The sequence below is a fragment of the Anarhichas minor genome, unplaced genomic scaffold, assembly GCF_050575085.1.
Source record: "Anarhichas minor isolate MPS153535 unplaced genomic scaffold, ASM5057508v1 ptg000012l, whole genome shotgun sequence".
NCBI classification, from domain to species: domain Eukaryota; kingdom Metazoa; phylum Chordata; class Actinopteri; order Perciformes; family Anarhichadidae; genus Anarhichas; species Anarhichas minor.
Window position 1 is genome coordinate 5,379,959 of NW_027466458.1, and position 13,213 is coordinate 5,393,171.

The 13,213-nt window shown below is 40.0% G+C and overlaps 1 protein-coding gene across 1 annotated transcript in view; it reads right to left on the bottom strand.

The window, feature by feature from the left end:
* Positions 1-10,758, bottom strand: part of rbm20 (RNA binding motif protein 20) — a 40,908-nt gene extending 30,150 nt beyond the window's left edge. Inside the window, exons 1-2 of the mRNA XM_076090841.1 lie at positions 10,752-10,758; positions 9,271-9,382 (exon numbers count right to left, since the gene is read on the bottom strand). Coding sequence (XP_075946956.1) covers positions 9,271-9,382; positions 10,752-10,758 — 119 coding nt within the window. The remainder of the gene's footprint in view (positions 1-9,270; positions 9,383-10,751) is intronic.
* Between the last annotated feature and the right edge of the window lie 2,455 nt (positions 10,759-13,213).

Below are 13,213 nucleotides of genomic sequence, written 5' to 3' on the forward strand. Positions count from 1 at the left end.
GCGGCATTGTTGTATTGCATTAGGATGAACAATGCAAAAAGGGAAACTGCCAGAAAATATACGTACCACATACTGTACAAGTTATGTGGGAATGTGTGTGACGGTAAATTTACCAATCAACCAGAGTTCAGCAATGCACGCGTTTCCAACTAAGGCAACTTCTAAAGTAGGCTGGCCCTGAACTCCTCCAGGCCATAAACTGTTATATTTACAAGGACATGTGTCCATGTAACATTGTTAAAAAACCCTAATTTGGATGGATGACATTGACGAAGAACATGGGACAAATGGGATTAGATAATATGTCATAACCCTTTTAAATACTCCAAAGTTGTTCTATTACAGTGATGTGATAGTGGATCAACTTGGTGATTAAATATGGCTTGGTGACCTTTATGAATTAGCTTTTTAAGAAGTTGCCAACGTGCTGGGGATAAAACTGTTATCCCTGTGGCCAGATTACACTACCACTGTGAAATACCAATGTTTTATCACCTCCACCCTTGGGTCACATACTCCCTTGACTTAAAGGCCAGCCTACCACAAACAGATGACTTGCTTACCTTAAGCCAAAAAAAGAATTTCCCCATGTCGCACTGTTAGGTTTGTATCATTGTAATTATCAAAGGTATATGTAATTCAGCGTGAGAGGAAGGCACAAAACCTGGTTCAAGTTCTTAGCAAACAGTACATCACACTGTTACTACATCAAACATCTTAACACTTGACAAAGTTATGAGTAGGCTTGACATCATATCAACCATTTGATACAGCTGAAGCCGAACCAGCTGACTTTTCCCCTAAGGCAAGATAATTCAAAGCGTTGTGGCCTAACAAACACATAAACATCTCCCTGGCACAAAGCACTGCCCCTCCCTCCCCATTAACGTCAGAATGGATGAATCATATTTCACTAAGTGATCATTTATCTGGCGATTATGAATAATTATAGGGAGGTAATTAACACTACGCCTTCCTTCTGCAAGAGCCTGAGCCTGGCATCTCTGCTATTATGGACCTATACATAGCCAGCCCTGCTGATGGGATGGGGTCCACCTGATAGTGGTAGAATTCAAGCTCTAATTCAACATGATCACTAACAGTCTAGCTCTTTTGATTTTTGCTGAGAAGGGATTGTGTTTACAGAGATCCTCACCACGCACAAATACAAAGTCATTGTTCGTACTAGTTTGTGCCAGATGTGTTGACAATGCATTGCCTCTACAACCACAGGCTCCCACAGACATACAGTAGTACATACACACACACGCAGTTTGTATAAATAAACACTCAATATTATTACTTTTGCTCAATATACCATACAAATCTGGGAAAGATATCATTCACTCCCCTGCCCAGTAAATGCTAATGCAGCTCACCTGCAGAGGAGCTGCCCCACATAAAACTCCTAAAAAAGCCTACATTAGTAATAAACAATGTCCATGCTCTTACAGTGGCAGGTCACTTCCCCACTATTTATTCAAACAAACACACATCATTTCCATTTGGAAAGACCAAATGTGTTGTTTTTAACCAGTCCGTCTTAAATTATTTCATTTACTTACTTGTACAGAACAAATAAAGCAGTTATCTAGCTTTAGACTGAGAAAAATATGAATCTATATTATATATATTCATTGTGCCGTCCAAAAGGCTGTGTGTGTGTGTGTGTGTGTGTGTGTGTGTGTGCGTGCTGCACCTGTGTGTGGCAGAGGAACTGTAAATTTGATGTACTGTGTTCTGGCCCCTGTCACTGCTTGGACAAAAGCAACATGCCTTTGGGGTGAGCACGCGTGCTACAATCTCCCCTCGGGCCTCAGCTGTTGGTGGAGCCTCACAGAGCAGAGTGGCTGCGTTAGACTTAAAACAGGGGGCGTTATAATGCGTCACTTAGAAAGCCCTACTCTCTTACCAGGAGGGCAACTGCTTTCAATACATTCTCCAAAGGCTTTTACCATAGCATTATATACTACATAACAAGAGAGCTGAGAATAAAGACATAAAAACATCTAAATTCTAGTTTATTTGGTCACTTTTCATTGTTAAGAAGCCCTCCTGCAGCAAATGATTTTGTTTTCTGAATGTTTTGTTTGCTGAAGCATACATTATACTTTCACGTTTATGTAGATACGAGGGTTTGTGGGGGTCAAAAGGCATGACAATTTGGCATCTGCACATGCCCACATGCCCACATGCCCACATGCCGCGTTTGGACTGAATTTGTGACCACACTGAATACCGACAAGCTGGCCAACTGTTGAACATATCTTTGTATGCGGAAAATTTCACTCTGGTTAGAAAAATGATTATAGCTCTGCAGCCTGGCGAGACAAAATATCTTCATTCTTTAACACTGTTCCCTCAGCTCAGCAAGGTCTCCTTTGTTTTTTGGTGTATAACATAGAAAATAAAGTACATTTTGTGCAAATATTTTCTTTTTCACCTAAAGACGTGAAATGTTTTTACTGTGAAGCAGCTCCGGAAAGTGACAAAAATGTCAGTATGGACTTTTCCACACTGTCTGAAGTGTCAAAAAAGCGACTCTGTATATGTGCCATGCAGAGTAGCAGCAGCATTTAATCCTCCCTCTTCCCTCCCTTTACTATCTAACAAATACCAAAAGCATCTGATTGACAACAAGTAGCAGAGGCCTCCTACTTATGTTAGCCTTGTCAGACGAAAATAGTGCAGCGGTGGCAGTATTGACAGGTGCTTAAAACAGTGTCTGACTCATTTATGGTGACTCATAGAACCTTAACGTGGGAATTAATCATCTGAATTCAAGCAAAGTGCCCACGTACCACAGTCTACCTACACTACCTAGAACCTACAGTACCTGATCAACAGAATGGTGAAAAACTCAAGTGGACATTTTTGAGAGAGCATATTTTTCTTCTTCTGCTATTAGAGTCCAAGGGGCGTGGCAGTGCAATGATTAATACACAAAGATATGGGATCATCTGATGTCCACGAGAATTGATGGGGGAAGGACCACAGTGATGTCATTTTCCCTTTTATCTCCCCCAAAAGTCAGCCGGTTGAAAATGATATACAAGAATGACGAGGTTTTGTTGCTCTTATCTGTGCCGTCATTATGTTATTTTGGAAGTGTAAAATATACTGAATTTTCTTATCATATAATTTCATGCACATAGAAAGACATGCATACACAAAACCTACATAAATATGCAAAAACAAACAAACAAAAACACACACACATGAGTCTTACTGCCTGCATTTAATATTTACCATGTGGGAGTGCACTTCATTTCATATGAACAACTCTTTAAATTTAGATGTGCTTACACCGAGACCTTTACACTCTGCCAGCTCATATATTTAAGCATCAACGACGGGGAAGCTAGTGACGAAGAGCTGATCCCTAAGGACTTGATTGATTGTGTCCAGTAGATTCAGCTGAGGTCAACTCCTGCTTGGTTTTGGAGGGAGTAAAAGAACAAAAAGAACATGTGTTTACAGTTTATTTACCGTGTGAAGATGTCACACCTGCACTGACAAACGATTTCAATGTAATCAAGTCAAACTCACTATGGAAAGATGTTGAAGCTGAAGGCTTTTGGAGCCCTGTACTAACAAAACTGTAACAATCTAAATACGGTAACTGTCTCTCTTTATAAACCTGCTAATCTTTACCGGTTTTGTGGTAGACATTACAAACATTACATCGAAGCTGTATTACTATTGTACAAGCTGACATTTTTGCAAATGAGTCACATTACAGCTTCGTTTATGGCGCCCCCAGAACAAAACCCTAAAACTGTGATGGTTTCAGGATTAACTGCTTTATCCCACTCAAGCCTGTTCAAGGTATGTGTAAATCTCATCGGTAAATATATCCAGAGGGAAATATTTGGCAACACTCTTTCCTCGTTGCCATCTTTTAATGTTGATACAGCGAATGAAGACATTTAAGCCTCTTTAACTCTGTCCACTCCCATTGTTCCAGATAGTTAGCCCTGCTAAGTCTGCGAACTCAACGCCTGTAAACCCTTCTCCACGAAGACATAGCAATACGCTGCAGGAGGAGAACCAAAGGCAAACGTCTACAGTGCTGCTGGATATCTGTTGATCTTTAAGAATGAAATCTTACATCACAAGGTTGCACAATTTCTGTTATAGCAAAACAATATAAAATTAAAACAAAATTAATACAACAAACCAACCAATCAACCAATCCAGTGTTTCCTAATAATTGTTTAAAAAGTCCACTTTGTCCATTGCATTCAAAATGTTACTTAAGTAAAATTACAAAAGTATTAGCATCGAAATATACTTAAAGTACCAAAAGCAAAAGTATACTAATTATGCAGAATGGCCCATTTCAAATAATATATCTATGGTAGGCCTATACCAATGGATTTTAATTATTGATGCATTAATGTGTTGGTAAAAGTGGAGTTAGTTTTCACAACTGTAATAATTGCTACTAATAATATGCTACTTAATATTACATCATAGTTTATTAGTTGATTTGTATTTTGTATATCTGTACCTCCAAAGTAGTCTAGTAACTAATATTGACAACTAAATGTAGTTATGTATGAGATGTTGTGGAGCAGAAGCATAAAGTTACAAAACAATAGTAAAATACATTTACCTCAAAATTGTACTTAAGTACAGTACTTGAGTAAATGTAATTAGTTACATTCTACCACCTCTTAAACAATAGCACAATAGCACATCATAGGTCTAGCCCCTTTTTTCTCTCAGAGTGCACCAGATTGATGAATTTCATTTTAAAATGTACAACAATAAAATGCCCTTGGACCCCACTAGAGGGTTCGAGATCCATCCAACATAGCCTCACAAAACCCTGTGGCAAACACTGCAATCTACGCAAAAGAGTGACAGCACCTTTAAATATACAGTAACCAAGATATCTATTTAAATAGCAACCTTCTCTCATAGATGTACGGCAAAAAAAAGTTTCTGTTTTTTTTGTTCTTATGTCACTTTGAATTGTACACAGAAAGGTTAATGAACCTGCCTCTAGCATTTCATTTGAACAAATGAGATCATTTCCCTCTACGCTGGAGGGAATGGTACATTCTTCTTCTCACAGCCCAACGTTGTCATTTCGGCTGATATCGTGGGTGTTTTTGTTCATAACAATCTGATGCTGATTTACTGATGTAATTACAGGATGTCCCCAGACTTGACTTGTGTCACCACCAAAGAACATGCCAACAGGGCCCTGGTAACTATGAGGCCTCAGAGGCCCCAGCCTGGTGCCATGCAACTGTCAGCCATTTAACATCAAGATTAGCCACAGTTGCTGCCACGTGTCAACACAGCAATGAACACATGCTTAAGGTGGTGGTGGTGGTGGGGGAGGCTGAGTAGTACGACTACAGGAGGCGACACAATGAATATTAATCTTTTAAAGCAAAAGGAGAAAAAACTCTTCTCACCTAAGACCAGGGAATAACTAATCTATGCCTTCTGTAGCTAAAGGTACTGAGAAGAAGTGTTGCTGATGAGGAGATACCATCTAGTCTCTGTGAGGATTTTATGTTAATTTCACAAACATCCTCCTCATTTCTAAATCTTTTTGTAGAAGGCAATAGACAAGTTGTTTATACATTGCTTTTCTTTACTACAACCCCCTCGCCTGTACGGGTAAACTATCAACCACTGTTGCGTAACGAAGCGTCTGTGTCCTTCTCTGAAACAACAAAATAAAACACTGACTGCATTTCTTTTGCTCAGCCTTGTTCAAACAAATTCCACGGATTTCAAAGGAGACCCACTATGCCACAGAGCTGTAAAGCCATGCAGCTCCCTAATCAATGGCCACAGCTAAGTCCAGACAAGCATCTGGGCAGAGCCATATGAGGCGCGGGAAAGCCCACCAGATTAGCTCTCGTTGATGACCTTCGGTGGGATCGGACCGTAAATCTCACTTCTCCAGTCAGGTTAAGTTAGCTGTGGAGATTTGTCCTAATATTTTGAAATATATATATAACCATACCCAGTGAGACAAACAGAGATAGATGTTCGGATGGACAGATTGTAGATCAGTTAAAAAGAAAAAACACACTCCTGCTCTAGGCAGCAGGAAATCCTCTTTCATGATAACAAACCTAAAAGGTGCAAGATTCAACTCACAAATATTATTAGCTTAAGAATGTATAAAATAATTGCACAAAATGAATAGCTTGTTTCCATTAAATCAGTGACGATGCCACCACAGTATTCGTTTTCAGTCAGCATGGGTGAATATATTAAATTGGGTAAAAATTAATAAACCAGAGGGTGGGGTGAAGAATTATAAAAACAAATGTTATTTTCCCGTTACTCAATCATTACTTCTGTTCTAATGCTGTTGCAATTGGCATAAGTGACAGAAGTGAAATGAAATAATTAGCAGTTTTTACAATTAGCAACAAAACGAAAAGGCAAGACAACATCTGAAGGATTTATTCTATAGTGCTGCACAGCAAGAGGTTTCCTTTACAACCGTAAGCATCAGAAAGGCAATATAACAACGTTTGGTGCCTTCAGGTTATTTCATTAATAGCTGCGGCTTTGCTGGCTCCACAGTGCACGGGGACAAAAAAGCTCAACCCTATAAACACAAAGCGTGAAACCTCTATAAAGCGGAAAAAATTACTTAAAACCACAACTCAGTGGGATTTACCTTTCCTGTGGCATTTTCACACGTCAGTGTGCTGATGAAGATCTGCAGGGACTGTGGTACAAGGTACAATTTGCTTAGACAACGTTTCCTTCTGTAACATGCTGCCAGAGTGATATAGAGCCAGCAGGTGGGAAGGAGCGGTAAGATGAGGAAAGTGAAAGAGGGAAGGGACCGCTCACGTGAAAATAATGAGACAATATATGTTAACCATGCTTAACTAATCTCTTTGACTACAAATCTGAAGTACAGTCCATCAGAGTATTCTTCCTCAAACCAAAAGAAAAACTACAACTCCAGCCATTTCTCTCAGTCCCATAATTATTCATCATATCATTCGTCTCTGAGTAGTTTCAAGATCTGGCTTGCCTGGTCCACAGTACAGAGCTTCATTATAGTGGATTGACCCTTTTTGTTTTATCTTGATGATTTTCACTGTTACTGTTTCAAGTGTAGACAGCGGTTCATGTTCTCAACAGTCACAGAGGATCAGCAACACGTATACGGACATGCTAGAGCAATGACCAATGTGTGTCTCTAGATTGTCTTTTCAGATCAAAATGAGTTCAACATGTTCGGACTATATGAGGAGTTGTGCCTAAAAGTGACGGCCTTGTATTTTACCCTGCAGGCCTTATGTTATCTGCATGTTTCCTTGTCTTACTGACTGCTTAGGAAACATCCCATAACGTGTTAGTAGTCCTAATGCAACTAATTATTTTCCTCATATTCTGCTTTGCACAATGGATTTGTATGTATTATTATATTAATTGTATATAAATTAAATACGTACAGAAATGACTGCAACTGACACCTTGGATTTAATATTTGATTATATTGGTTTTGTTATATCTGAATTTGACTTTCTATGATCCTACTGTTTGAGTCTGTATTTCTATTATAATTACACTTCATGTTATTGTTGTTCGTTGACTTTTTGTTAGTTATTTTGTAATTGCCTACAGAACCAATTGCACCCCTGATTGTCCAAGGTGGGGAATCTTTCATTGAGTAGTCTAGACCACTGTTTCTCCCTAAATATATATATATTATTTTCATATTCATTAGGCTTCTTTCGTGAGTTTTGCTTAGAAAGCTTGGGCTCGGCCAGGTACCATTGTTACTGTTACATAGGCCAAAACATATTAGGCTGTATAAATGAACTTGACTTGATTAGAAAATGGGGGAAAAAACATGTCTAGGCTGAGTATATTATTACAGTAGGATAACTACATGTTGATTGAATTTCAGATTTAAGACAGTGTATTCCTATACTGTCTGAAATGTGATATTCAATCTTTAAGGCCAATAACATGCTTGTCCCCATCACTGTTTGCTAAAGTAGATAACAATACTAATGCATAAAGACAAGAAAGAACCATTCAGTCCTCACTTAATTAACACTCAATGCAGCAAAGCACATTTTTGTTGGATTGGGTTTAGCTGTGCGATACGTCAACCGTCTCGTAACCTCAACCGGTGCTGAGATGCAGCTATGCAGCGGAGCAGACGGACTGAATGTAAAGCTTTGACATGCTTTCACGGCAAGAAGCCCGACTTCAATTACTTCACCAGATGCCTTTTGGTTTTAGAGACTTTACGTTGAAATTCCCCAGTTCCAAATCAACACATTGCCAAGAAAAGTAGGCAGATATAGAGAAGGTATGTTCAAATGAATTCTGTGGTTCTATGAATGCAATACATAGAACCATGAACAAAAAACACATTTTATCTCATCATTTCTATTTATCTAACAGGAAATGATTTGTATTGATAAACACATTCACTTAAAAAAGGTTGCCTGAGTTTAACTAAGCAATAAAGATTTAATCATGGACATTACCCATTTTGAGAAAATACAATTTCTTCCCCTGCCGGTAAAGATGCTGATTTTAAGATTGATAATATAGCAGCAAGTAGTTCAGTTAATAATATGAAATATACAAATATCAAACCTTTTAAAATCCTAATGTGATAAGGGTAAAACAAATGTGTGCTTGTAACATGTTTGTATTCGTATAGATGATAGTCATGGTAATTATATTTTATATTTATATTTGATTTTAGTTATTATTAAAGCTGATAAAGTGGAAAACTTGAGTTGTGTTACAAAGAATTTAAAGCCAATTAAAATTTGATTGGTTTACATGAAAACAAGTCACAAATTGTAGGTACTTAATAAGAGGAATAAAATTACGCTTGTTAGTTGCAAGGATGTATATAAATATTTGTGTATTATAGAAGTTACTGCAATAATTGTCTTGCAACTTTCTAGAGGAGTACTCAGTCTTTACTTATATGCAAAAACATCTGTATGTTGTCCACAACATGGAATTAATTAAATCTTGAATGAAATGAAATGCTACTTTATAGGAAATATCCAAATACTTAGTTTTGAGACTTACAGGTAATAGTTTTATTGACGTATAATTCAGACCAGATGCATTGCGGGACATTTCGTGCGGGCGGACATTCCAGTACAATTCATCTTCCAAGAAACACTTCCCACCACCACAGCTACTTTTTTTCTTTTCTTCATAGAGCCATGTGAGCACCAGGCATGTGCCTTTACTACACCTTCAGATTGTGTGGTGGACATAACTTTCTCTTACCTCTGCAAGAGTTCACTTGTTGTCTCGGGGGGGTATCCGCCACTTTGTCCTTTTCCCAGCATTTTTGTATGGCCTCTCTTGACACTCTCAGTGCTACTTGTCCGATCCCAAGCTTAAAAACAAACTCCCTAACACCACCTGCAGCCTTAACACCCTTAACTTCCCCAAACACACACCCCCTCGAAAATAACTACCGCAGTCCCAAGACAGCTATCCTGATGAGTCGACCCTCCCTAGCACGCTCTGATTTTCTCTCCCCTTACTGTATGGACAGATGATAGAAAGGCCAGCAGGAAGAAAAGCTTCAGCAGGGGCTCTTCCACTCAGCTACTCCTGATCGACAGCAGCAAAGGCAGCAAAGGCAGCAAAGCACCCTTTAGCCTCTTCTCTCCAGCCCTCTCTTTCCCTACAAACCACGCAATGTACACTTCCAAGACGTGCCTTCACTTCCCCTCTTCTCTCGAGTGTCAAAAGATGGGGAAAACAGAGCCTCTTCAAAGGGAAACAGGAGGTTGACTGAGTGAAGTTTAAGAGGGAATAGCAGAAGAGGTGGGCTCAGGGGACGACAGAAAGGGGGGTGAGTATAAAGAGACCAACTGGGAGTCCCTGCCCAGGACAGCTCCACACGGCACAACAACAGGGACGAGAAAGTCCCTCCTGCCACAACTGATTATCACCTCCACGCTCCCACTGACACACGCACCCTCACATAGTCCTGCCAGTGAAGGGATGCACTGGGGTTCTGGGAATGCAATCAGTAGGTGTCGGGATCAATTTAGCTGCTGAATCATCGGAGGGGTCTGGAATACCGTGTCAGATTATTCACATTTTGTTATGGTCTGGCAGTCTGAGGTTTCACATCTGCGAGCCAAACGGTCGGGCGTGTTTGGTAACAAATCACCATTGGGGAAGAACAGCACTGAGTGAGAGCATGTCAGCAGTTCTTGAAGGACACCTCAAAAGGAAGAGACAGGGCATAGCTTGGTGTGGCCAGATGGATCTTTTATTATTTATTCTGGTTGGATTGAAATTGTCATTTGGCAAGGGGATAAATATCATGACTGGGCACAAAGGATCAGTCTGAGAGTAGACTTAAGATTTACAGCAAATTGTGACTCCTTTTAAAGGTTACCAGAAAAGATGATAAATGAAAAAGATAAATAATAGCAAGGATAGATATATTATCCAGCTGTTCACAAAACACAAAGACATTTGGCTTCTTTACTTTAGCCTAAAATCAATGAATGGATTCTTACATAATGTTCCATCACGAACCCTAGAGTGGCCATAGTTATGTTATATAACTCAAGCATTCATATTTTGTGATCAGACATTTTGATTTATCCTTTATTAATCTGCTTCATAAATGAAAAAGGGAAAGAGAGAGGAACATAAAAAGAAGTTCCTGGTCAGCTCTGAGATCAGTCGGAGCCGTCACACAAACACACGCACAGACTCAACCTATCAAATAGTTGGGTTACCGTCCATAGAGGGATACCGTTGATCACTTTATATCTCAGCCGACATGCTGCTCCTGTCCCAGTGGTGCACAAGGACCTGAATTATAAATCGTGGTAAAACAGGAGGCACTTAATCAACCAAGAGAGGATGCTTTCACTCCATCTTCACATTGTCTGCTTCGACAAACTTATCTGACAGATTGTCTTGCTGACAACCACCGGGAAACTCTCGCTAAGCATTGTGCGTCTGCAAGCACGTGCACATATTCACGTGACAGCTCTACATAACACACAATCATGTGTCTGAGAGTGTGTGCGTGTCCGTTTGTGTGCCGTCTATGTTACAAATGTCGTCTAGCTCTAACCATTCTGGTATTTGTAGTCAATCTGAATATCAGTGAAGCCTTCTCACTACACAAAAAAGTGTGCCATCAAACCACATTTCCCACAACTCATCAATGCTGCCTCACCAGCTAACATTAGCGCATTTGTGTGAACTGAGAACATGCTGAGAAGTGATCCGTCATATTCGGTGAAGCCAGCTGTGGTTCAAGAGCCGAGTGTTGAAAAGTAATTTTTTGATGATTGAGAGCGACAGCAAGCGGCCTTGCAGATAACTAACCAATGACAAAGTGTGGACGTCTGTGTCACAGCTTCTCACCATGCCGGGTCTGACCGATACAACTCTCAGCAACAAAACTATTTAACTGAAGCTACAGGTGCAAGAAGTGGTTGTCCTTTACTACTCGTGTACTTTCTTCATCATACATCAACATATTTCTATTTGTCTGTAATCGTGTTTTAATTTGTGTCAGTTTTCCACTTATTGGTGCATATATTGATGAGAAAGTTTAAGACTTTAAGGCTACAGAACATTTGTGTATGAACAGAACTGTGTGTGTCTGTGCTTGCATGTGTGGATACAGTACATCTTACCATGCATGCAGTCATTATCAGTAAATTAAGAGGTATTGAGAGAGTCTGTAGTTTTACGGGGATAAAGGGAACAGGGAAATGGTTTGTCCCTGTATCAGTATCTCCATTATAATTTGAGACAGTAATTCAGTGAAACAAAGACAGCCATAACAATTCGTACCATTGGCCGAATGCCAAAAGTGAGACTGTGCTAAGCAAGAGCAACTCCCTCTCTAGGCGATCGGTTTTCCAGAAAACGCTCCCGGTGCAGCTGAGAATGCCGCTCCGGAGCTGAGCATTCCCATGAAAGAGGGGAATGTTTATTTTGCAGCGGGTTAAAGCTGACATGTGTGAAGCCACTAAGCAGGCTTAGTCTGTTCATTAAAGCCATTCTAATATTCTACCTTCAGCCTCATTAGAGGGAGACCTCTATGTTGAGAAATGAGCAAACCAAAAGCTCACAGATTCATTCACGAACACATGTGACACACTTACACACACACACACATACACACACACTGAAGGTCAAATGTGGTTATGGTCATTGCGTGAGAAGAAGGTGTCTGTTTCAGCAGGCCTCTTTTACAGGCGCACCAGCTATCACCAATAACATACACAAACATAACGTCGTGTTTATCTGGTTTTGGGGTTAGAGCTCTTTAAGAAAATTGTATCCAACTAAAAAGCAAGGAATCTCGGTCTGTCCTTCGCATATCTCGAGAACCGCTCCTTCAAATTGACTTCACACTCGGCAGGCTTGGCATGTCTAAATGCAGCACCACAATATTTTCTGCTGAAGTAGAAGAAAACCGGTTCAGTTGCATATTTTTAAGTGCTTTGGGGGGCTTTTGTGAGGTATTTCGGGTTACAATGAGTTAGAAAAGTAAGATGATATATTTCATATCTAAACATCATCATGAATGTAAAGCTGTCGGGGGCCCTTTTAGATGGGGGAACAGCAAAGTCTCCCCCTCGTGTTCTCTTCCCGGTGACCCAGAGTGTGTTTCTGACCGTGAGACTTTGATTTATGACGTATTTATGTCATGGCAGGTGTATTGCTCAAGACCCAAAGGAAGCGCAGTGTTGAGTATGAAGTCGTTCGCATGGTTGGTTCTCGAGAAAGCTGCAAGCAGCAACCCAAGCACGTGCATACACCTACAGTCAGGAGGACAAAGACACAAACCCACGGTCAAAACTGTTCATCTTTGTTTGGCAGTTTAGACGTTGGTGTCCATGTGACAAACCCAAAGAGAAGATATGACGAGCTATCAGGATCCAGAGAACATATGACCTCATAAAGCCAGCTTTAAAAAAGAATGAGGCACGAGCAATGACTAACAACAGCCTGCAAATTCCTTTGACAACAGTTGCATTTTTATTTTATTGTTGAACTAAAATTACACAGTGACACAAAGCCACGGCACAGCATGCAGAATTGCTATCGTCCAATCATGTTACTGGCTCCACGGAGCGCTGACTGGAAAAAAAGCCGGTTTTAAACAGTCTAAAATAGAAGCGAGTTTATAAACAGTTAACGTTTTATAGACCTGAACGACCTCAACCCCATC